At 33.7% G+C, this 26,222-nt stretch overlaps 2 protein-coding genes across 4 annotated transcripts; one reads left to right on the forward strand and one right to left on the reverse strand.

Moving 5' to 3' along the window:
• Positions 1-7,181: 7,181 nt before the first annotated feature.
• On the forward strand, positions 7,182-13,430 carry LOC104889675 (uncharacterized). Of its 3 annotated transcripts, XM_010674951.4 has the most exons (6): positions 7,182-7,366; positions 7,695-7,746; positions 9,058-9,505; positions 10,069-11,800; positions 12,162-12,368; positions 12,644-13,430. In XM_010674951.4, the coding sequence occupies exons 3-6, from the start codon at positions 9,159-9,161 to the stop codon at positions 12,953-12,955; spliced, it is 2,598 nt and encodes an 865-aa protein (XP_010673253.1). In that variant the 5' UTR covers positions 7,182-7,366; positions 7,695-7,746; positions 9,058-9,158; the 3' UTR covers positions 12,956-13,430. The 3 variants fall into 3 exon arrangements, with proteins under 3 accessions (XP_010673253.1, XP_057249189.1, XP_019103831.1); XM_057393206.1 differs by lacking the exon at positions 7,182-7,366 and having other exon boundaries at positions 7,373-7,746; XM_019248286.2 differs by lacking the exons at positions 7,182-7,366; positions 7,695-7,746 and adding an exon at positions 7,782-8,281.
• A 6,910-nt stretch (positions 13,431-20,340) lies between these two features.
• LOC104889677 (protein PHYTOCHROME KINASE SUBSTRATE 4) lies at positions 20,341-22,158 on the reverse strand. The gene is made up of 2 exons (XM_019248361.2): positions 21,210-22,158; positions 20,341-21,080 (listed from the first exon to the last, which is right to left on the reverse strand). Exons 1-2 carry the CDS (start codon positions 22,156-22,158, stop codon positions 20,341-20,343), a joined length of 1,689 nt encoding a protein of 562 aa, XP_019103906.2.
• Positions 22,159-26,222: the final 4,064 nt, after the last annotated feature.

The following is a 26,222-nucleotide window of genomic DNA, read 5'->3' on the forward strand; positions in this document are numbered from 1 at the left end:
CTGGTAAGTCTTAATCTTTCATAATTCTTTCATGAAACTACTGTTATGAAATGAGTTTGAATCAGGAGGAGTTGATAAATCATGCACAATGCATGTATTGACAGTCCACCTATAATGGCACGAAGCGACGAAGGTCATTTCACATACTAAGTTTGGCACTTTAGAAATTGAATTTCCGGTAAGGAGAATGACCCTAATTAAACTTGAACTCTCACTGTTTGCCGGTTTAGTTTTTGCGGGCCAGACACTTAAGGAGGGAAAGGTAAGGGGATCCCTACCCCTAAACACCCCTCACTTGGTAGTTGGTACACTTGAACTCCAAATCTCTTGGATACGAGGTAAAACTCTTACTTATACTAATATACTAATTCTGGTACTTTATAGATTTTTTTTAAAAAGTTGGTAAGATGAATGACCCTATTGAACTAACACCTCGTATAGGTATAACCAGTCAGGTTTGTTGGTCAAACTCCTTGGAAGGAGGGGGGGGGGGATGGCAAGATAAATCTCACTCCAAAGAACCACTAGTGGGATTTGATCCCGTGACCTTAAAGTCATAAGGTCAAATCTTTACCACTATGTCAAGCGTTGCTTGGTAATTCCGGTACTTGTACATGTATTTCCGATCCACTTGCTAGGTTTGGCTTATACTTCCTCTTAAAATAATTAAGAAATATATCTATTTAGTTTATCATCGCTCATATCAGTTTTAATTAGGTCCGATAATTTTGAATTTTAATATGATTGGTTTTAAAGTTAAAATCAACAATCGAAAGTTACTTAAAAAATGCTGAGAATGATAAATCAAATGCTAAAAGAAGACCATTTCTAGCCATTTGGTTACTTTGTGTGGGTTCATATAACTTATAATTGATTCATGGGTTTGCCTTGTTCTAACTTTGAGGCTTCATTCACCTAGTATTGGGGGAAGGGACCCATTTGCTGAAATTGTTGGTAAGCTTTGGATAAGTGGGTATCATTCATTATTCTTCTGAACTTGCCAGTTTTTGTTCATTTTGTCCAATTCTAAGAAAAGTGAGGCTGAAACATGAGCAAAAGATGTACTTAAATTCATAAATTAATTATTACTCTCATACAAGATAAATGCAAGAATGTGATAATGCAAAGTTGCCCTCTCTTAAGACGATATCCTAGTTATCTAATATCTAGAAGGAGGCAATTTAGATTACAGACGTGTTCGGTGATAGCTTTTAGTGTTCGGTATAAGTCAAAACTCTAATAATGATGAAAAGTAGTGTTTGGTGAAATAGTGTTTGAAGTAGTGTTTGGTGTTTGAACTAGTGTCTTGGAAAATAGTTATAGATCAATATTATCTCTTGGAGTAGAGGTAACTTTGGGGTAGCTTTTGAAGATTATATATAGTTTATTTTTGTTATTTTTCAAAACTATCAGCTAGTTTTATTGAACACAATTATCATAAAAGCAATTTTCACAGTCAAACTCAAAAACTAATATCTAACAACTATTATTACAGCTAACAACTATTGCAACAACTATTTTTGCCGAACAAACCTTTAATATTGTGATAAAATCTCTTTCACATTTGTTAATCTAAAATTTCATTTTAGAATGTGAATTGGAAAACACTAAACGAGAAATTGGACCATTTGAAATGCATGTGAAAAAAAAGAGAGAACGCAATAGCAGGAGTAGTGATTGTCTACTAGCTAGTGGTTATATAGTTACATCAACCTCAATAGAGAAAGAAAAAGAAAGTCTTTTTTTTATGATAAGGATGCTAGTAAAGATGGCAAAATGCGAAAAATTTCAAGGTTAACAACCTTGTTTTTTTTTTACATCGAGAAAATTTGCATAAATAAAAAGAGTTTACATATTACTTGGATTATTAGCGACCCTTACAATACTTAGAAGACAAAATAAAACCAAATTACAAGGAAATAAAAAGGTAGTATAAACGCCTTTGATTGATTCTTGGTTGTTGAGATGACTTGGATTGCAACCTACAAACTCGCTAAAGCCATCTGTAATACTTCCATCGAAGATGATTGATCGTCAGTCGAAATCATACTGTATGAGGACACATAAGAACATGGAAAACTTAAAGAACAAGAAGAGAAAAGGAAGGGTAGTAATAAACTGTGCTAGTTGAAACCTCGTCTTTAATAAAGTATAAATTCCTTTATACACAACCTACCACACAAACATCGCAAAACATACTTTAGTTGTAGACTTCAGGCTATTGGAATTTTTTTGTAAGTAAAAAATATTAGCATCATAGGAAATACTTCCTCCGTCTCAAAATATAGTTTCCATTTCCATTTTTGAGTGTCCCAAAATATAGTTCCCATTTGCTTATTTAGTTTCACACTTCTCCGTAATTTGTCTAGAAAAAACGTGTCCCATTATGTATTTGCTTCTTGAATTTTGTTTTTTCCTTTGGTTATTTAACCAAAATGTTACAATTAATGCTCTTTGACCAATTATTCTCCATTCACTCTCCTAAAATCATCTTTTCCCATACAACATTTATTTAAATAAACAAAAAATCTTTACTATCTCTACTTGCATAAATTACTGTGAAAAAGAGGAAATGGGAATTATATTTTGGGACGGAGGGAGTGCCATGGAAAAACGCAAATGTATAGAGGATATATGTGCATTTTTTTTGTTTTATGTTTGGAAATGTATAAAAGTCATGGTGCATGTATAAAAAGAAGGAAATATGATAGCTCTATAGAGTACACCCCGAATTATCGGGCTTTGCCCAGTAATTACGATTCGAATCCTCTGTCTCTGCACTCCAATAGACTAACAAACTATGGTGTTCGGCCCAATTATTTTTTCTAATAAAAAAATTGATGTATGTGTAATAAAAAAAATCTATGAATAAAGAAAAGTGGATCTCATGTTGGTATAAAATTTTCATATGAAGCAACTAAATGAATTGAGCAAGGATAGGAGTTAGTTCAAGTGGGTAGAGCGCTTCCCCTTAACCCCTGAGGTCAGGGATTCGGTCCTTAATTACTCCAAACTTGTAGGGGTTAGCTCTTGAGCTGACTTAATTTCCTAATAATAATAAAAAAAAAACTAAATGAATTGAGCTTTATATTTGTAGCTTCTATATTTCCATGAAAATCTTACCTTCGTAAGTTGGAGTCCTTCAAAGTGCATGCTAGAGTATTTTTGCATGACAAATTCATATTGTAAATTAGATCATATAAAATAATTTCAGATCAAATTTGGCGAAAATTTCATCCCATAAAAGGAACTAAAAGTAAAAAAAAAAGCACAATATACACAAGACAAAACCACTCTAAAATATAAAGATAACTAATAAAGTCTCACAATAAAATATTTCATCCTATTTTTAGAAAAACTGAACTCTTTATAACAAAAAAAGATTTAAAACATATAGGGAAAAAATAATAATTTGGTATACAAGATTACACCCCACCAAAGTCTATTAAGAAAAATAATCAAATAAGATAAGCCAAAAGGCACAAACCATATAATTAAACACAGCACACTTGACCTCAAGTCCTCAATAGTATGAATCATAGCTCAAATGGATAAATCTGGCTGATGATGACGGAGTATACTCCTTCAGGTCTTTATTAGTTAACCAATTCTTTTGCACAAAATTTTAGGAGAAACAATGTTGTGGGACATAAAAAAAAAGATGAACTATTATTTTATATTAAAGTTAAATGTATGTGTGATGAAAAATTAGTGATCCCATTTTAAAAGTAGAAACCCCAAACAGGCATGGAAAAAGAGGTACGATCTCGCTTGCCGTCGCGGGGCCATCGAAAGTGTGCCCTGTTTTTATGCTCGCTAATCAAGATATCCCAATTCTTAACTAAAGGACATCCCAAAAAGAAATACGGATAAATTAATAAAGACGGAAGTAGTAATATTCTATCTTAAGTACATAATAGTTATGAGAATATGGTACACTACACTTTTTCATACTGTTATATAAAATGATGAAACAATTAAAAGATAAGAAAGTATAGTGTAAAAATTAGATGACCTAGTACTTCAGTAGAATTTTCCAGGGGAAAAGAAACAGTTTTTAAAGACTTTTATGGGCTAGTATTACCCTACATGTCATATCATTCCCCTTCAGCTTTTGACAAAGGGATAAAAAGAAAGAGCAAACAGCATAAACACAAACTACCCATGATTGCAGGTTATGTGCCTAAAGGGCAAAGGCCAGGCCATCTTCCCAACCTTTTAATTTGAGAATATTTATAGTACAACTGGGTGTACTATGCTCACGGTACACCCAAGATTATTTTTTTCAAATGAACAAAATGAGCGAATGGACAAATGAGTAAAATGAATAAATGCGCAAATGAGCAAACATTTCTATTCATTTAAGAAAATTAGCAAACACTTTTATTACAAAATGAGCAAAATGAGCAAATGAGCAAAATGCCCAAATGAGTAAATTTGATGTCAAATGAGCACCTGAAGTTCTAATTTATTACAAAAATACCCCTGGGTGTACCATGAGCGAACTCTTTTAATTTTCTTTAGTGAGTTAAAGCGAAAAGTTTATCATAAACTTGAATGTAATATGTATGGTATACTGAAAGTTTTTTTTTCTTTTTCTCATTACTCATTTAAAATTATTCAAATGAGCAAAATATATTAAATGAGCAAAAATTAATCCTGAGTGTATCGAGTGTATGATGAATGAACTCGTGACTTAGTGTTTTGAGTATTGAAGTTGGCAAACTTTGATTATAACCGAGTAAAAGTACATATTGACATTTTTTTTTGTGGATATAATATGCTACAAGTTAAATGCATCCAACGAAATAAATTTACCAAATACAACATTATATTATAGATTTGGATATAGTTTGAGTTTGTTTGATTTTCAGTACATTGATTTAGCACGTTGATAGTGCGTTCTTTAAGATAAAAAAAACATGTTATAAATTAGAGGTGGGCATGGGTCGGGACAGCACGCGGCCCGACACGGTTTGGGCCATGTACGGTCCGGGTATGTTCGATGCCCTATCCGTTGTCCGCTACGTGGGACGGTCACAGTCAAGAAATTTTATTTCAGGCTCGTACGGGCACGATGGCCCGTGGACCGAATGCCCTTTTTCCTTTGTTTTTTAGCTTAAAACTGCCCCAAAAAAATTATAAAACACGGGCCAGGCCCGGCCCGCGGACCCGTAGGCTTGGGCTGAGCCTTGGAAAAATCTGGAAATTTCAAGCTCAATTCAGTCGTCCCATCATTTCTCCAAACCCGCAGACCGAGCTCGTGAACAGGCCTGACCCGGCCCATATCCAGGTCATTGTTATTTTCCTATACACAAAAGTTAATTTGGCAATTGGCATAATAGATAGAAGATGATATGACGTTGTAAATTGTAATGCTTAGGAGGAACATGCATCCTTGGAAAATTTCTATAAGCTAAACATGGTGATTTTTCGGCCACCTATTTAATTAAATGACCAAAGGTCAATCCACTTAAAAAAAATAAGCTACACAAATGATTAAAGAGGTTGCAACATGTTTATTCTTTATTTAACATATCGACCTACTCACTTCAATTTAACATAAACTACTTGCTCAAATATTGATGGTATAGTTTTCTATTAAGTTTTGTTTAATTGAGCATAGTTAATTTTCTAACAAGTGTGTACATTTCAACATTAAAATATTTAGAAATTCACTTTTTAACTATGTTATTTATTAAGGACTGATGATAATTGATAGTAATTCATTCATCAATAGATGTTATTAAAGGAGCATTTCCAGTAATGACTGTTACTTCAATAGTTGCAATTAACTTCATTAGGATTTAAATAACAACAACAATAAAGATCAATAAACTAGAAACTTTTAACTTTTATCATCAAGATAATTTCATTAGGACGAATCCCAAATTATTTCAAGCATATATGTTTATCTTATTTCTCAAATGTAAAAAATATATATATATAAAATAAAACATAGTAAAAAATTAACAAGAAAAACTAAAAAGAATAAGAAAAAAAATTAAAACATGTAATAGCCACATATTCCAACTACGGTATGAAACTTCCATTAAATTACTCACCTAGAAAAAAATTAACTGAAAGAGAATCTTATATGATTACTATATAGTGGATACCAATTAACTTAGTAAAGTTGTTGAAAATTTATAACTGGCTTTTATCATTAAAAAAAACCCTCCAATACAATTTTCTACAGAAAAAAGGTACTATATCGAACCAATTTGCTTATCTTTTCAGGTGTGTTGAGAGTCAAAAGGGTAATATTATAGACGAGATTTAATTCTAATCTCATGTATCTTTATCAATTTTTTTAAAAGGTAAGATAAAAACATTAGGATACCCTCCTCTCGAGGGGAATGCCTAATGCGTCTAGATGTTCTACGTTGGCTATTTAATCAGCAGCTCGATTGGCTTCTCTGAACACATGTCTGATTTGGTAAGTGGCACAGTGAATGAGCATTAGCTTACAGTTTGCAAGAATATTTGCAATTTTCCACGGAACAGACTAATGATCGTTAATGACATTGATAACAAAGAGGTTCCTTCTATTATGATGTTGATGCCCAAGTGAATAGCTAGTTTGAGACCTTGTTGAAACGTTGTGGCATCGGCGATAAGGACTGAAGTTTGACCCAGATTAAAGGCTTTGGCATAGTCCAATCGACCTTCGTGATTATGGATGAGAACTCCAACAGCTGCGTCTGTCCATCTTAGGTATATGTATCACTACCCCGTGTGTATAACACAAATTGCAGGCAGTTTTTTTTAATAAGGTAAGGAGAAACTTTAACAAGTTGGAAGAATAGGGAGGATCCCAACTTGCCAAGGGTGAGAATTGATCCCACGATCTTAAAAACTGGAAAAAAAGCTCTAATCATTAGGTTATTTCTAACTCTCAATTATAGGCGATAATCGGATGGAAAAGAATTGAAGGTGACGAAATTAAAGAAATAACACATATATAGTTCAAAAATCATTCTATAACATTTCATAAAACAGAAAATAAACACAATTTTTAATAATTCTTGCATTTCTTTTTCTCCCAAAATTAGACGAATTTTAATTACTTAATATTTCCATTAAATCCAAACATTGAAAAATTCAAATCTTTTCTTTTACATCATCTCCCCTTCTCTTTTTCCTTCCGTTACTATTCTTTTCTCTAGTTTCTCTACTCTTTCACTAATTACACTGTTAAAAAAATCTACTTTACTATAATTTTTTTAGTTATACTATAATTAATTTAGTTTACTCGCTTTTCAATTTTTCATATATACGTAACTGCATCAATTTTGAGATACGCTCCATTGTCATCATCATCAATCATCATCTTCCTTTGTATCTTCTTTGCTACATTTTTCAGGTATCACATTTCTAGTAAATTTTACCACTTTAAACTATAACTTCTGCTAAATATTTTGGTTACTTTTTTCTATTTATGTCACAAGAATTTGGAGAAACTGGGTTTTCTACATTTAATTCAGTTGATGATTCATTTTCATATATGGGCTTTTTGTACAATTTTCTGAGATGGGTATTTGTCCTTTCACAGAATCATTTGATTTTGATTGAGGGTATTTTCATATTTGTTTGAAAACTATAGTTTATCTGTCACTAGAGTTGTTATTAGGTATGCTTTATTTTTGATATTTGTATGTTTTATGCTGGAAATTTTATGTTTTTTGTTGAAGGGTTGACTAAAAATTTGCTGGAAGCTCTTGTTCATCTGCTAAAGAATTGTGGGTGAGTTAAATTTTACACCTTTGAAGATGTTTGATTTTTTTGTTTTTACCCCTTTAGATAGTTCTTCTTTCACTTATCTTGGTTGATGAATTGATTTATTTATTTTTTCACTAAAATAATGTTATGAAGTAAATTTAAACCTATGAATTTGAAGGGGGCTAAAAGAATTTACCTTTAGTAATGTATCTTGCTAGTTTGATTTGTGCATTTGCAGAAGTTGGGATTTTTGATAGTACAAAGTCATGATTTTTTGCTCATACTAGAAATGTTAGAACTTAAATTGGAGGCTCAATGATTTTGTTCTTACTAATGCAGTTATCAAGAAAAAAGAGATACTGTACGAAAATGATTGCTGGCAGAGAAGATTTATTGTACTAAAATTTGGAGTTTTGTCCTGTAATTTGACTACAACTATTGCTTGATATCTATATAAGGACATTGGTTTTGTCTGCATTGTCCGGCCTAATGGTGTGCCGAATTTCAACTGTATATTTTGGGTTGAAATGAAGAGTCCGAGTAATGCTGCTGCTTCGAAGTGAGAATTTTGCTACTATTTCTGCTAGTTTTTCCTTGGGGAGGGGGGGGGGGTTGTATTGGAATTCTAGTATTTCTTAGCATGGATGAAATTAGGAAATAATGGCCCGTCTGGTAGCTGGTAATAAATGGTGTTGATGAATTTGTACATAATTTTGTAAGTAATTCACATGTCACTGTCCGTGGTAATGGAATTTTTTGAAGGAAACATTTACTTGGGGGATAGATAAGCATTACCATGGACATATACACGAGAATTTCTTCACGATATTACCTATATACTTCATTCCCGCATACCAATTGGCTCATAAGTCTTTTGCTAGTGATGTCTACTTTAATAAGGAGTTGATGTTTTGATTAGTTTCTTGTTCTAGGAGGTCGATGTTCCACTTTATGATGATGCTTCATAGCCTTAATTATGTAACTGTTAATCAGTTAAGCACACATTGGTTCACTGTAGTCTACTAATTAAGCCACTGTGAAGCTTGGCTGATTGAAATTGTTGCATTTCAAACTTAAGGCTTCTGTGTTAGCATAGTATTAAGAAGCTCTCATCACAAACATATTTTCGATAAATGTTTGGTAGAATATAATAATATTCTCTGTGTTCGAGCTTAGATGTGTCCAGAACTGAAAGAATTCTGACAGTTTATCCACTGCAGTTTAGGTTATGAATGAGCAAATGCCACAGTTTTTCTATATGAAGCATGTCTCACTCTTTAACAGAGTAATCAGCACTGACCGCTATCTTTATACAAATCTTTTCTATCTTTGTAGGGTCTTCTCATCACACAAAGCTTAATTAGGCAAAGTAGGAAGAAGGCTTTAACCTTATATCATACACTTGCTGGTTACATGCTGCTACTCCAAGATTAAGGATGAAAAAACTTTTCTTTCCCAAATCTTCGTCATCACATGGAGAAGAACGTCAGAGATCTCCAGCGAAAAGAGATAAGAAACAGTCTCCGCAAAAGCAATGGAAGGCAGTAACTTCAGGAAATTTGGAGAATAAGTTACAAAGTTCCGGGCAATTCTTCTGTGACCAAAAAGTTACTGAGAAAAAAACCATATCACGGACAAGGAGCTTAGTTCTAAAGAGGAGCCGGAGCTTTCAAATGTCATCAGCAGAGGACAACAATGGTGGGTTCAGTAAACAAATCCCAAGTGGATTGACGGATTCAAAAAATATTACATCAAGCCTCAGAATGTGTAATTGTTCTGATTGGTATGCTCCTTTGTCTGCTGAATTTACTGAATAAGATTCCAGAGTTCTGATAGTAGTTTTTAAGTTCATGCATTTAGTACGCATTTCCCCCCTTTGTTTCATAAATGGAATATGAGATGCATCTTTTTTATGATAAAAAAATTTATATATTCTTGTACAATTTGTCAATTGATTTAGAGAAGAACATACAAGCCCTAATCTTAGATAATTGATTCTATGGAATTGAAATATAAAGTTTCTTATCAGTCGGTAAGAATCTTGTATTTCATATATATTGGGGTTGAATGACTTATTTCACATACATTCAGAAATACTCGTGCTTTTAGCAATTTCTAGTAATTTAATGCTTAACAAGTTTTGCGTTGGACCCATAAAACGCCTATAATTCTATAGTCAGATCAACTGTATTAGAACCTTTCATGTATTCTATCTTTCTGTCTTTTCAGTATTCTATTCTCGCAGTGATTATCAGTTCACAAACAGCGATTTGAGGCCAATTTTTTTTAGCATATCAACTTTTTTATGGATCTTTCTTTGATTTTGTCCATAATCTACTCTCGCAGTGATTATAACTCCAGAAACAGCGATTCAAGGACAGAAAGATTTAATGTAGCTACCATTCAAATACCTCATGCAGAAGTCTTACGTGACCATGCTTGTTCCTGCCCGTCCAATTCAAGTTCACCTCGGAGTTCCTTTGGTTCAACTACAGTCCCAGGGAAAGTGCTAGACCTATACATAGATGGTGAGCATCATCAAGAAAGGAAGTTTGGAATCAGTAGTCTTTATCCTAGAAGTTCCAAAGAGCGCGATTTGTTTTTCTCTTCTGATGTTACATCTAGAGAGTACTCTTTGGAGTCCAAAAATCAACACGAGTCTCCAAGAAAGCTTGCAAAAGATGTGGTTGAAAGACTTCTGAGGATAGAACATTTATGTGATCCAAAAAAACGTGGAGATAAGGATTTAGATGGGCAAAGGTGTAAGCCCACAGTTGATATCTCAGAAAAAAATTCTCCACTGGAGGATATCCTTGACAAGCACTTGGATGGGAAAAGTTTTACATTGTTATCTGAAGAAACGGATGATCCCACTGATTTAGCATTGCAGTGGAAACTAGAGGAAGTTAAAGAGAAGGTGCGGCTACTCTCTGGCCAGCTTGCTCATGGAGGATTGTTTCAGTATAACAGTGGTGATTTATCAGCTTTGTGCCAGACTGTCAGAAGCCTACTTGACGAGGAAAGGAACTTGGCACTTGATATGTATGATCAATTACAGAGTCGAATTGCTGAAAGGATTGCTGCTAAAGAAGCAGCGTCAAAATTGAAGGGAGAAATGAACTCAGCGATAACAAAACTGGAGAAAGAGAAAGATGAGATGCATTCTCGGTTACAGAAGGAGCTGGATAGAAGGTCGGGTGAGTGGGAGATCAAACTTAGAGAATTTGAATCAGAAGAGCAGCGATTAAGAGACCGAGTAAGAGAACTTGCAGAGCAAAATGTGTCTCTTCAGAGAGAAGTTTCGGGTTTCTACAACAAGGAAAAAGAGTACACTGATAGATTATCACACATGGAGATTCATCTTAAGAATCTAACAGCTAAAATGGATACAACTAAATCAGAAAATGACAGTCTGCAGAAAAAACTGTCTGGGATTCAAGATAAGTTGAGAGTTGCTGAAGAAGTTCAATCATCTATGGAAAGAAATTACAAAGAAAAAGAGAGAGAATATATGGAGTTGACCAAAGTAGTTTCAAGGCTACAAGGGACTTGTAATGAACAAGAGAGAACAGTTGATGGATTAAGGCAATGCTTAAAATCAGAGAACTTGACAAATAAGTTGCAAATAGAGCAACTCCGATTAACAGGAGTTGAACAGGATCTGAGGAGACAGCTTGAGACTTCATCTGCTGAAACGAACACTCTTCGGAGTGAAAACATATATTTGTTGGAGCGTATAAAAGGTATGGGAAAAGTGGGTGGATCCTCAGCTTTGAAGTTGGAGCAGGAGGTCGGATCTTATGTTCAGTGCTTGAAAAACACGGGATTATCACTTTTGAATGAGAGTATCCAAATGTGTGAAAATTTGCTCCTTGTTCTCGAGAGGAAAACAAGTTCTGAGGGATTTGTGGAATCACATTCTTTCATTCAATATAGTATAAAAGTTCAGGGATTCAGGAAGGATTTAGAGCAGCTAACAAGAAGCCTACGAAAAACTGCTTCTGTTTTACAGGAGAACACCGAGCTAGTTAGTGTTGAGCCTCAATTACGTGATACAGCTAACAGAAAGACAATTGAGGTAAGCTGAAACTTATTAATAATAGGTTTGCCTTTACATAAGCAGTACCTAAAGCAAACACTATCTCAAAGGATTCTATAGTCCATCTTTGTTGTGATTATGATCCTATTATTTGAAGATATACTTTCACTCCATTTGTTTTTGTCTCTTATACTTACTTTCGCACAGTCTCCAATTCACATCTTTAACCGTTATTATATTGAAGTGTGTGTCGGTTAGAAGTCCGAAAATTGGATGTTATTGAAAATACATGTTGATGAAATCTAACAAGATCCCACTTGACTACTATATATTTGTGAATGGAGGGTGTAGTCTATTTTTCGTAATTTTTCTGATGTGTATTGTATCATTTACTTTATAGGATGATCTGAAATCCGAGGTCAAGGCAGAGAGACTATTGACAAGCATCCTTAAAGAAAAAATGTATTCTAAAGAGAAGGAAGTAGAAAAAATGCAGGTCGAACTAGCCAGATCACTAAGGAGTCATGATGTCCTTAAGAGAGAGATCCAGGAGGGAGCTGATGCTGTTTCTTGTGTTAATCATAAAATGAAGAATCTTGAGCTTCAGGTAACTAATTTCAAGGCAATTCTTTTTAGCACTTACTAATTTCTACTTTTTTGCTTGGCTACATTCTCGCTTGTGTTATTAATCTATGTAACTCAAGTACTTGTTTTAGATCAATATTCATTTTGGGTTAAAATCATGGTATTTTTTCACAAAATATATAGCCAAGTCAGACACTTGGATACATACCCATATCCGACACAAGTATTAGCATAAGAGTAAATCAGTTATCAGTTATCAATACTAAATATAGAATATCTTAAAAATTGCTTGGACAGATGATCAAAAAGGATGGTACCATAAATGAGCTCCAAGGAGACTTACGGTCGTGTGAAGAGGAGCTCACAACAACTCGAGGAATTTTAGCGAAAGTAAGTCAAGAAAGAGAGTTGATATGGCAACAAGTGGAGGAATATAGCGAGAAAAACATGTTGCTAAACCGCGAAGTTGTGTCACTTAAGAAGAAGATAGAGGGCCTTGAAGAAGATACACTCTTAAAGGATGGTCAGATCTCAATCTTGAAAGATAGCCTCAGTAATGCTAAATCTTTCAATATTCTTTTTGAGTCTGAACAAATGAATGAGTTTTGAGCTTTGCTTGCTGGATTAAAAAAGTGTGAACTTGAAGTTCAGGCGCAAGTCCTGTCAATGGGTAGTCTAATTTGAAGTGTTCATCCGTTCCCTTCATCAAATGTTTGCGTACTTGGTAATATATGTGACTCATAATGTTGCGACTTGCGAGTCGTAGACTAAAAGAGTAAGAAGGCGAGCACTAATTGGAGGACGAAGGAAGTATAATGTACCTTATGTACAAGAATTGGACAAGGGTACTTCTTGGTTTTGGAATGAAGAGTAGTTGTCTTGTGTTTCGACCATGTAAGATAATTAGATAGTGTTTTCTTTAGAGGAAGAGAGATTAATATGTACTTGTTTTTTTTTTTTTTCCAAATATATAGGAAATAATATCGATTACATGAATTGTTATTAGATTCTGTTTGGTGTATGTTTTTAAATAATATTTTAATATATGTAATTAGAATTATCAAAAGTAGGGACGAATTACTTAGTTTTGTGTCCACTATTTCATATGTTCTGCATCTTTTGATCAAAATTCAGAAATGAATTCATGTTTTCTTATCTATTTTTTATTGCATGTGGATTACACGTTATAACTTATAAAGCAATCTAAGGAAGAATGTCACATAGCGTTGTTCCTTAAAACGCGTTTTAATAGATTTGTATAGATTTCGCGTAAAGCTCCAATTGGCAGGTGGATATAATTAATGATAATATCACAAGGTAATGAGAAAATATAAAAAAAAGTTTTAGTTAAGATAAGTTCAATTCAAGAGAATAAAAAAACCCTAGTTGTTATCCCTTCTATCCTCTTTTCATAAAAAAAATCTCTTAAGGGTTGTTATGAATATTTACATCCATGATAAGCCTCTTTTTATCTCCTTTTTGCAGTTTCTAGTTGATTTTCTATTTTTTTCGTAGTTTTCAATAAGTCTCATATGTGTGATGACTTTAGTCTTCTTCACGGGATTTGTAATCACCTCCTTCACGGTGGGTGTATTAGTTTGGTTTCTTTGTGTGTTAGCTCGATTTGGATTTTGGCTCCAGTTGAAGGCTGATTTGTTGATAGGATTTTGTGCGGGATTGCAACGATTTTGCGTACACACGATTATTAACTCTAATTCTACATCAGATCGTTACACACCCTCTTAGAAAGGTTGCATTTGACAATGATGTGAAAGAGGATATTTAAAAGGATTATTTATGCTCAACGATCGTGATTTTGTGATATTAGAACGGATCCAACCCCCCTCCCCCTAAATTTCTATTTTTCAATAGAAGTATTATGTTTTTGTCACACTCCTTCATTCGTTCCAAAATCCAAATGGTAGTTTTTAGAAGTACTATGTGACCTGCAAACTTAAACATATTTGAAAATAATGAAATTAAATTCTTAAAATCACTAGTAATAAATAATAAATTTACAGCTCAAAATTTCCCACGGCAATAATGATATTTTTAGATATAAAACCTTAATCCCCTCAAAAAAAGGCTTAATTGTGACACAATAACACGCAAAAATAACATCTTGTGCCAATAATAAGATGCCCAAATGATTAAACTACTCCACAATTAACTAAATAAATACAGTACAATTTGTGGAATACAATTAAACTAATGAAAACTATAAAAAATTAAGGCCAAACAAGCTCAGAATCAATGCTTAAATGAGGTAAATCATCTTCCAAAATTAAATCAGCTTGTTTTTGGGTCTCAAATTCCCCAATTTTCTTCAATACTTGATCATAATTTACACTGTTCTTCTTCTTCTTCTGCAAATTAGATGTAGCAGCAGCAGTTGAAGTTGATGATGAAAAATTGTAATTGTAAACAATCTGGGTGTTGAGAGGATGAAGAAACTCTGATACTAGCAAAACAAGAGATGCCATTAAAATCAAATATTTCACTTTTTGAAGAAAGAAATTTTTTTAAAGATGATGTTTTTATTTGATGTTTGATTTTTTTTGTTGGGATGTTTGAGTTTTTGGTGGTTTTTATATATATTGAGTGATGAAATACAGTGGATTATAATTGAATTTAATGTAATACAAGTAACCACAGTTGTTGTATTTGCTGCTGGTTTTTAATTCAGTTTGGTGGGCAGCAGATATTAGTAGCTAGGAAAGTAGTGCAATAACTTATTTCTATTTCATGTAGGTCTAAAACAGTTGTCTTGTGTTGATGGTTTTTATGACATTTTTATGGTCGGTTTTCTTTGGGAGGGATGTGAAGTATACCTACGCGAGAAGGGGGTGCGTGCTTCTTCGTCACCGGCGTTAGGCGGCGTATGAGGTGCACCGTGCATCCACGCGACACGCGCCACTCTTCACTTATGAAATATAGGTACTTCATTTTGGTAGTCGTACTCATATTGGGCATAGATACGAATACGATACTAGTAGTATTAAGTTTGGTCTAGTGGAAAGGATAAAATGTTCTAACCTTATAGGTCCTCATTGGAGGTTCATTCCCCGTGATTAGTACTTTGGGAGAGGGATTTTCTTACTTTTCTTACCCTCCACTCGCAAAATGTCTAACTTGTTAATGGAGACTGGATTGACTTGCAAGAGATTATGACTACCCAAACAACACCTATATGTATCGATACAAACGCATAGGAACTTACGAGTTTCTAAAAATTGGAGAGGCTATGAGTAACCAAACAATACCTATGTGTTTTTGAAATTGGAGAGGTTATGACTTATGAGTAAGACATAAATGCAAACGACGAGACTAGATAAGCAGTACTTTTCATGGGATAGATGTTCTATTTTACGTAAGTAATCAAACAATTTTTACCACTTCTTAAAAATTGTAACTTCAAGGGAAATAATTTTACAATTTTTTAGATAATACTACTTCCTATATTCAACCAAACCAACATCTACATGCAGTTGCGGACCCATGGAGCCTACTCGGGGAGTGGTCCTCCCCATTATCTGTAAAACGGTTAATAGTTAAATGTTCACCAAGCATCGGTAGCTAAGTTAGTTTTGTTCCTTATTTTGAACCCAAGTGGATGAGAGTTATGTTTTCCTTCTTTCTTATGACACTTTTGTGGTCCCCCCCCCCCCTCCATTTTGGACTTCTTTCGGTCTTTCAATAAACTTTTGTTTTGGGCATCAACTAATTTTAGAAACTCAAACACTCTTCAACTTATCCAACTTCTAATTACATATAAACCCTCTATATTATTGTATCTATGGTTATAAGTAGTACAATTTTATTATACACCTTAATATGATCTTCAATTCTTTTGTAATAACATTTTCTTACCCAAATTCCATTGAAATTGTTGTTTCTATCCCTAATTCTTAAAAAAATTTGTTAAACAATTTATCATGTTATAACATCCAATTTCCAATTTCACACTAGATAAAATATTACGAAAAGCTAATAGAATCAATTATGAATAATAATATAATCGGCAATTGTAACTGATCCGGGATATCGTTCGAACCAAAATACTAGTTTAAAGCGAAAAATTAAGGTAAAAGTGAAACCACGAGCTAATTGTATGTGAGAGCCCACTAGTTTGCTGTCAAAAGCTACAAAACTATACGAGTTTTTCGGCTGCCAAAAAGGCCAGATCAATGATTGGGCCCACTTTCTTTGCCCTTTACTAGAAGTTACTTCCATCTATTTTACTTTATTATTGGGCCAAGGTTTTATTACCCATAATTTCATACCACCTTTTTCACTACCATCATATCTCAAAGCTTAATAACCTAAAATGGTGGACGAGGAAGAAACAATTGAAACTTCAATTATTTATTCTTGGTATTTTGCTATCAAGGGAAACAATGGAACACAAACCTTTACATTAAGTGAAATATTAGCCAACAAGAGTTACTTGCATCACATCATATGAGAGACGTACCGCTCCAAGAGATTGTAGAGCATCCATCTAGATGGAAGAGTCGCATTCGTGTTGATTTGAGTTGTTCTCAAATTACGTCAAAAACTATATAGAATATAGGATGATTCCATAATACGACTATTCGATCAAATTATGTTGCGTTCAAGTCAGTTTCGTGTTTCGTTGTTTTTTTTGTGTGTGTGATGCCAGTTCGATGTTTCCCTCAATAACTCCATGTTTGTACGTGTCAGATTTATGTGAAAAGTAATTGGCCTAATAAATTGTCATTTTTGTGTTTCTCTTGACCAAAACATACTATAACTAGCTTAATTTAAGGGTTTATTAACTCGTTTGAATTTAACATGGACTTGAATACAACGTGTTACAACTCATTTGTCATCTCTAAACTTATGGTCTATAGACAACAAATATCAAATAAAGATTTATTTTAAAGTTGTGGTTCTACATGAGAGGCATTTGTGACAATAGTACAAGTTCATAGGAAAATGTCAATCATGAGTGAACTCTTGAATTTTATGTGATAATATATAACCCATGATTAGATTGGCGTTTTGCACGAATTATATTAGATAAATTTATTACTTAAATTTTCTAACTTATATTATGTAGAATTTCTATCAGATTACTAATCATGAAAAGCAATAAACAAAAGAAGTTGTCCCATAGAGTACCTAATGGAACAGACAACACATCAATCATGAAGGAGAAAGTTGGATGTTTGTGTGCACCCTATTAACAAATAACAAACCATCATGGGCACTATTAATATTTTTTTAGAAGGTAGAAATCTATTATCCTTCTAATTTATTACTCCATCTTGGTCTTATAAGAAACCGCCTACTTTTAGTTTAAAACTAGTTATTAGACCCGGGCTATGTCACGGGTAAGAAAAAATTTCATTTATTAATATAATACTTTATGATAATAACAGTATATACAACTTTGCCTAGTGGTTAAGACTTTAGTATATGTACTTGAGGTCTCGGGATCAAACCCTATACTACGCAATTTCTAAATTTTTTTACTGTATATGGATTACATAACTAAAACTCCCTAGGGAGAGTGCCACGTGGCACAGTTTCTTGTTTATGCACGCCTTTTAATATATTTGCCTAGATTAGGCACGGCTCAAGTTCAATATAAAGAAGAGAACATGCCATCTTTTTTTTTTTTTTAATATAGTGACTAGTTTAATCTATTTCGTAACCAGTTTAATCTATTCAGAAGTGACATTCTCTAACCCTATATATACTACACAATTTCTAAATTTTTTTTATTGCACATGGATTACATAACTAAAACTCCCTAGGGAGAGTGCCACGTGGCACAGTTTCTTGTTTATGCACGCCTTTTAATATATTTGCCTAGATTAGGCACGGCTCAAGTTCAATATAAATTAAAGAAGAGAACTTGCCATCTTTTTTTTTAATATAGTGACTAGTTTAATCTATTTCGTAACCAGTTTAATCTATTCAGAAGTGACATTCTCTAACCCTTTTAGTGACTAGTTTAATCCGTTCGGTAAGACTATCGAGTTATTTTTTGAAATTGACTGTTGTAGTTTGAGAATTAAGAAAATAAATGAATTAGAAGGGAAGGGATGATTAGGATATTGCTGGGTTAGTGTGAAATGGAATGGGCTTGTTAGAAAAATTCAGTGTTGTGCTCGTCTAATTTTATGTTATAATTAGACCGCCTATTCTAATAACTTGTGCTATTTTTTTAGTGATTACGCATTGAGTTTTGACACTATTTAATTTATATATTTATATTTGACTATCATTTGTAATTAATGGAAGAGGAAAAATATAGTCATTCGTTTTGATATATACTTTCGAAATATTAATTTTTTAAAAAATTTTACAAATACAAATTTAATTCTCAAACATTTATATCAGCAAGCGTAAAAAGGTAAATTGAAACCATTAAAAATAAATGAAAGGAGATGTTCTTACTACGTTATTTAAGACATAGTTTACGAGCAGATAGCTAGACAAATGTAAATAGACAAATTATTAAAACTAATCTGAACATCTAATAGAATAATAGATTAAGCACCTAATGTAAGTCAAAGTTTAATATAATTAATCATTAACTTAAGTAGGTCAGAAAAGAACCAAAGAAAAAGAAAAAAATTACAATATAAAAGATCTCTTTAAAAGTGCTCAACCATGTTCTATGCACCACTATATGCCAGTAAAAGTACTCAACATTCGACAATAGACAAAGGAGGATTTTCTATGTAGGGTTTAAAACCTAATATTTGATCAACTTTTTAATGATATTTACTATGAAGGGTTTAACAGCCTAACTAAATAACATGATGGCATCTTTATGCGCTTACATTTCCTTCCCTTTTTCTAATTCCTCGTTTTTTTTGACAGGAAGAAAATTATCATTCATTGAAAAGTCATCCAGCATCTACATTGATTGATAAATGAGATACGAAAGTAGATATGAAAACAATAAGTAATACATCATCCAAAGAAGTTAACTGAAAATCTATTCGAGCTAATATTTAATTTATGATACGAAAGTAGATATGAAAACAACAAGTAATACATCACTCCTATTTTTAACGATTTTAATATATGCAATTCTTAGGATCGGTGATGTATATAAGCATCAAACACATATCTTAAATTGGTAGTACCTTCGTAATTTATTTCTCCTTTCTAAAAATGGCACCACAATAAGTAACAATAGTTGGTGTGAAAGAAAAATTTAACGTGGAAAAGTGAGTAAAATGAAAGAATAAAATTACAGAGCTAGTGTTTTATTTATGACAAAATCACATGTCGATCGATATTAATAATGCTTAATATTTTCACTTTAACTTGCTATATTTATTTGTAGGGCTATATTTATCATATTCCTAATCGAAGTATTGCTACTATGTTTATGAACTAGGTGAATGTAAAACAAGAATTCCAATTCAATTAATAAATATGCTGAATTTCCTCATAAAATGTTCCAATTTACAAGCACTACAAATACAGCTAGCACTAACTATCTCATTCACACAAACTAACAAAAACAAACACTCACAAAAGTCATCGAAACGACAATATAAAGAACATAATTTCCACAAAAACCAAATTAAAGAAGAGAAACAAAGACTTAAAAACAGCCTACACTAATGATCCTAGACAGTTTTCCTTTATAAGAACAATAATAGAGACAATTCTTTTTTGTATGTTATTTGCCTAAAACATTTAACCCAATACACAACAACATACCAAACCAATTGTGGTTCCTCATGTAGAATCACGTGGGAGTCCAATGATTGGAGCTCCAACCTCCCAACCTCATAATCGGGAGTTCGATTCTCATTAACTCCAAATTTGAGGTATTTGTGTGGATATCTGCTTGTGGGTATAAATCCTCACTTTTAGGCTCAACCAGTTAATTATCAAATTAAAAAGATGCGGTTCTTCATGATGTTGCAAAAGGCATATGCAAAAGAAAAATACACCATGACCTTTTCCCACCCACACAACCCTGCAGTGTCTTTGCCTTGCTATTTCCACCTCCCATTGACATGGGCTGCTACTCCATGAGGCTGCTGTGTTGCCCTACCACTCACATGCCTCGCCGCGATCGGCGGGCCCCCCTCGGCCGAGCACTTTATTGGCACCGGTCCCACACTAACTGCCTTCTCACATCGACAGCTCAACAACCCACCACCATTACTCCCATTATTCCCTTTCCCACCTCCTTTAGTACTCCTCTTATCCTCACCACCACCACCACCTCCACCACCACCACCATTATTTCTCTCCGATTCTCGCCTCATGGCGGCGTATAGTCCGATTTCAGAGGCCGAAACAGAGAAGTTGGTAAGGCTAGCTCGGTCAAATCCCTCGGCAGTTGTGACACTCCAATCAACACTAACTTCACTAGGAGCATAACACTCTGTTGGTGCCACAGAAGGTGTCATAGGCTCATCCATACCATCATCACATTCATCCACATTGTTGTTGCTCCTACAAACAATCCCAAGTCTCTTCATAGTACTACTATTAAAACTTGAAGCATGAACAACAACTTCATCCATTGAGTCTCTACAAGGGTAAGTCGTAGAGAAACTCTCAATCTCAAACAAGTCTGAGCTCCCATCACTAAGCACATTATCATCCTCGTAGCTCGTTCTTCGAGACTTGGGACTCGAGTGGCTCCTAGGTTGGTACACCTCCAATGAGTCCCTAGGAGGCTCTGCTATCACATTGAACATCTTCTTCACACCAACAGGAGGATTCTCTAGGATTGGGAAAGTAAAACCATTAGTAGTACTAATCGTACCACCGACACTAGCAGTAGTAGCAGCAGTAGCAGCAGTACCAGCAGCAGTAGTAGTAGCAGTAGCAGTAACAGTAGTAGCAGTAGTACCAATTATTTCTGAATGATTAGAAAAAGACTTCAAGGGTCCCACCACCTTGGGATTCGAGTCGACAGACAAAAATCCACCATCTGGTTGGTGGTGGTGGTGGTGGTTATTTTCATTTGAGTTTCTTGCAACGAGATTAAAGTTGACGTTATTCCTAGGCTCTTGAGGGGCCATAACAACATTTGGGGATGTTAAAGGAATTGTTATACCAACTTTTTTGGGACTATTTTGCCTAGGAGAGTACCAAGAGGAAGAGATGTAATTAGTTGCACTACCATTTGAAGAACTACTACGCCTTAAATCCACCATCCTTGGTGTATTAGATTCAATCCTTTCTTCTACTTGCACTGATTTCTTCCCCGAACAAGGACATTTTCGTCTAGGAATAAGCCATTTCGTGCTTATCCTAGGCCATCTTGGGGCCGCGTTACTAGTAGTACTAGTACTACTATTAGGTGACAATGCTTTGGGGATGCTAACACCAACTGAGCCAGGCGGGTTTGCTAACAAACCCGTCTGGCTATTCCAACTAGCCTCCGAAGAGGCCGTTGGAGTTGCATGAAATGACCTTGCTCTATAGTTACTACTATTTCTACCCCCATAGTTGCTCCCATTATCATCTATAGATGATGATACTGAGGACAACCTTGGGGGGATCGAAACGAGTTGATTATGGATTCCCTTTGTATGTTCATGAGTTTTTTGGTCATCAGGAAGATCACTGAAGTACTTTGCTGCATCAAATATGCTAATTTGATCAGAATCCTCTGTTTTGTTTAGGCCTATTTGAGGCGTGTACTTGTTTTTATGAATTTGAGATTGATGAAGGTAGGAAGAAAAGGATATATCTCTTTTAGAGATGAATTGAGCTCTAACCATTGATGGTTCTATGACATCAAACATTGGTTTAGGAGTAATTTGTTGTTGATTAGGATCATGAAATTGATCCATTTTTTTTACTAATGTGTTTTTTTGGTGCTTACAAGGGAGAGTTTGTTTTGATGTTTTTGCATTGTTGATCTTCAAAATGAAGTAGTATATATGAACTTTGGATGATCAATAATTTATCAACAAAGCAACAAAATAATACAACTAAGTTTTAGGAGTATTTGCTAACACACAAAATAAAAAAAGTAAGGGAGGAAGAAATATAGGATGGATTTTTTTGGGAGATTAGGAGTATATCTCATATGGGTGTGTATGAATTATGATAGATATGCTTTTTTGGACAAAGGAGAAATGGGGCATGGTTTGGTTTTTTTTTGATAAAAAAAAAAAAAATTGGTTGAAATGATGTGATGTGGGACAAGTAATGGTAGATGGGTATAAGAGTTAACATCAATGTGTATTAGTTTTCTCTAAAAGAAGGAAAAGATGGAATAGGAATAAAAAGGTGTGTTAGTTATGTTGAGTATTGACTATAATAGTACCATAATGTTTAAGATTATGGTTAGTTGATTTGGAAGTGAAAACATTTTTATAAAAAAATTCTTTTCTTTCATTTCCTTAGTACCATCCCGAATTCCAGGACATTGCCCAGATTTTAAATCTTCTTCTCAATAATATGTTGGGGCGTTTACTTATTAGGGTTGTTCAATGTTGGATATCCGATCCGAAAATTTCGAATCGGAGGAATTGCGATGAGAAAATTTCGGATCGGATCACCGTATTTTCAAATCGGGCCGCCGTTGACGTTTTTGAAAAATTTCCGATCTGAAAATCCGATTTTTTTCCGGATATCCGATCCAAAATCTTAAAATCGGATACGATATCCGAAATTTCGGATCGGATATTTTTGAACAGCCCTATTACTTATGTGTTGTTGAGCCTTGTACTAACATCTAGGGTAGTATTATAACAAGGGTTGATATTCGGACCAATTATCAAATACACCCTAAAATTTAATAAAATTTTGGTAACAGTTGGAATTGATTTCATCATGTGTAGGTTATGGTCCCCTCGAAAAGCCTTTAAAAGGCAATTTCTGATTAACTAGTAGTTGCAATCTAAACTCTTGATAATTGAATAAGGCTACCCCAGTGTTGAAGACTTTGTTGTAAAGTTGTTGGGAGTATAATTACTAATTAGTGAAGGATAACTACGCTTCATGGTACCTCACGATGATGAACGTGACATTTACATGCAATTTGGTTTATATTAGTACTCTTTTAAAAGTCATGATTATTATAAGATAACTCCAAGTACTAAAGGTTAGAGTTAGACCAATCTTCTTTTGTCGAAAGTTGTCATGGATTGATGGGTGCCTATCTACATACTTCTACTAATACCTCTCACAAAAGTTCTAATGGCTCGATAGGTGCCTATCTATAACATGAATTGACGAGGAAGATGTGATAACTCAGTGGAATCATTCTAAATTTTAAGACTTTTTATTACCTTAATAGAGATAGACTTTTGAGTCAATTATTTTTTTAAAAAATAAAGTATAAATTGACTAAGGCAATTTGGCTTTTACTAGTTTTATTTGATACTTTAGTGATGTGAAAAAGCATTGTACAGATTCGTCCCCGTGATCATAAGCATACTAAAGTCTTTTTCACTAAACCAAGTGATACTTGATGTTATCATTTTGAAATAAAATGTTAAGGAAAAAGCTAGATGCAGTACTAAGCGCTGCATATAAGAAGCTAAAAATGAAAAAAAAAAGAAAAAAAAGAAAGAAGGTATTAACTGATCATTTATTACATAGATTAATGCAAACTTTTGTCATAAATTTACAAGTAATTTTTACTTTAAGCAATGTTATTAATATCTTATATGCAATCATAAGGGTTGCATATAGCATAACCCAAATATTAATAAATAAAAGATATAATTATCAGAGGCATAACCCAAACCTAAAAACTAGTCAATAGTGAAAACGTAATAGTGAAATACTCCCTCCGTTTCCTAAAGATCTTCCCTCTTTCCGTTTAAGGGTGTTTCCAAAAGATCTTCCCTATTTTGCTTTATTCCTTATTTGGCAAAACGAATTTCCCTATTTACCCTCTCATGTCACTATCATATGGTCCACCATTACATTATTAATTTAATTTTACTCCCTTTCTCTCTCTATAACACCCTTTATATTTGTTTATTTATCTTAACCCCTTTCTCTCTCCTACTTTACTCACACCATGCCCCACACAACTTGATTTTCCTTGGTATCTGTAGGAACAGTAAGTGGGAAGATCTTTAGGAAACGGATGGAGTATAAACTAATGATATGGAAGTTCAACATTTATCAAAGGAAAGCCTCCCAAGATCAAAACATGCGTCCCTTTTTCACAATCGGTCTTCCCGTTATTCCTCAAACACTAAAAGTGTTGAATTTCATTGCTCATGGACCATTGTAATTCATTGCTCATATAAAACAAAGGTGAAAGGTATAGTTACAAGTTACAACTACACCTAACAACCACTTGAAATTGGGTTGAAATGGTACATTCTTGTTTATATGCTACTATTTTGTTAGGGTCGAAAATAGATGGGGTATTTGGTTCTAAATATGAAATCGATTAAATGATTGGCCCTTGTTTTTCTCGTCAATTTCTAATTTTCAAGAGTTGGTTTCGGTTATACGAAACTAGTTACAACCAGTTTTACTTCCGTTTCCGAAAACATACTTACTCTGTCTATTTAATTAGAGGCGTCAAGAAGGCATCTAATTTGGGTTACCTAGGAGGTAAGTTTATGAGTTGGGAGTTATATTTTAATTCATGGTTACTGTAACTATTATAGGTTAATCATTTAAAGATAATCACATGACATTTTGGTAGGATCTATTAGTGTCAAAATCTATACTAATATATCAAAAGGCGTTCCTAAGCAAGGAACGATGCCACGTGGTGCCTTCGCTTGGAGTTGTGTAATCCACATATATTAAAAAAATAGAAAATGCATTATGTAAGATTCGATTCCAAGATCACAAGCGTATATACTAATATTTTAACCACTAAACCAAGTGATACTTGATGTTATTATTTCAAAGTAAATATTAATAAATGAAAGATATAATTATTCAGGGTATAACCCGGGGCTAAAAATTAGTTTGATTATCTAATTGCACGCATAAATTCGGTGATGCAATCGAGTTATTTTTGACACATCATTTTATAGTATCCTAATTTATAAAAATATGATATTAAAATTCAAAATGGAATAGAGATCTTTCTTGTTTTGAAGTGTTCACCCAATGAATTAAAGTGGGAGTGTGGGACAGTGAACTTACTAATAATTTCAATCCAATTTGAGTAACGTCTTTGTACATGCATGTCTATCATCAAAATTTTATTAGAGGTGACCACCATGTTTCATAGCGTTCGAACAAAAGCACAATATTACGTTCTTTCATTATAGATTGTACGTTCGTAGAAATATACTCTGATAACTATATATTTTTATTTTTTTTACGTAAAATGAAGGAGGTTGGCTCACTTAAAGGGGATAAAGCGAATACCTCAAATAAATCCCATAAAGTTTGATCTCTAGCACTTAAGATGTGATATTAAAAGCGATATCACTAATCATGTCTGTACTTTCTACTAGGGGTGTTTGCGGTTTGGGTTGGTGCGATTTGGGATGTAACCTAACCCAAGCCGCAAATATATGGTTTGACATTTTTCCAATTCAAACCGCACCGCACTGTTGCCCAAACCAACCCAAATCAGACCGTGCAAAACGGTTTGGTGCGGTTTGGTTTGCGGTTTAAGCGACATTAATTTTGTAATCTAAGAGTAAAACCAAATTGTTAATAAAAATAAAGAGTCCAAATAAATATGAAGTTGATTTTTTTTTTATAATTAAATATGAAGTTGATTTCATAATTAAACTTAAATAATAATTTATCAAAAGTGTCCAAGTTCTTTACCTCAAGCTTCTTTTTTCAGTTGTATACTTGTATACCACCTTGTCAAGTTTATTTAATTTTTTAAAAAAAAAATCATATAAAATTGTTGTTTACAGTGCGGTTTCGATTTACAAAAATTAAAACGCAAATCGTAAACCGTGGTTTG

This window comes from Beta vulgaris, chromosome 3 (genome assembly GCF_026745355.1).
Source record: "Beta vulgaris subsp. vulgaris cultivar EL10 chromosome 3, EL10.2, whole genome shotgun sequence".
In the NCBI taxonomy this organism is placed as follows: Eukaryota; Viridiplantae; Streptophyta; class Magnoliopsida; order Caryophyllales; family Amaranthaceae; genus Beta; species Beta vulgaris.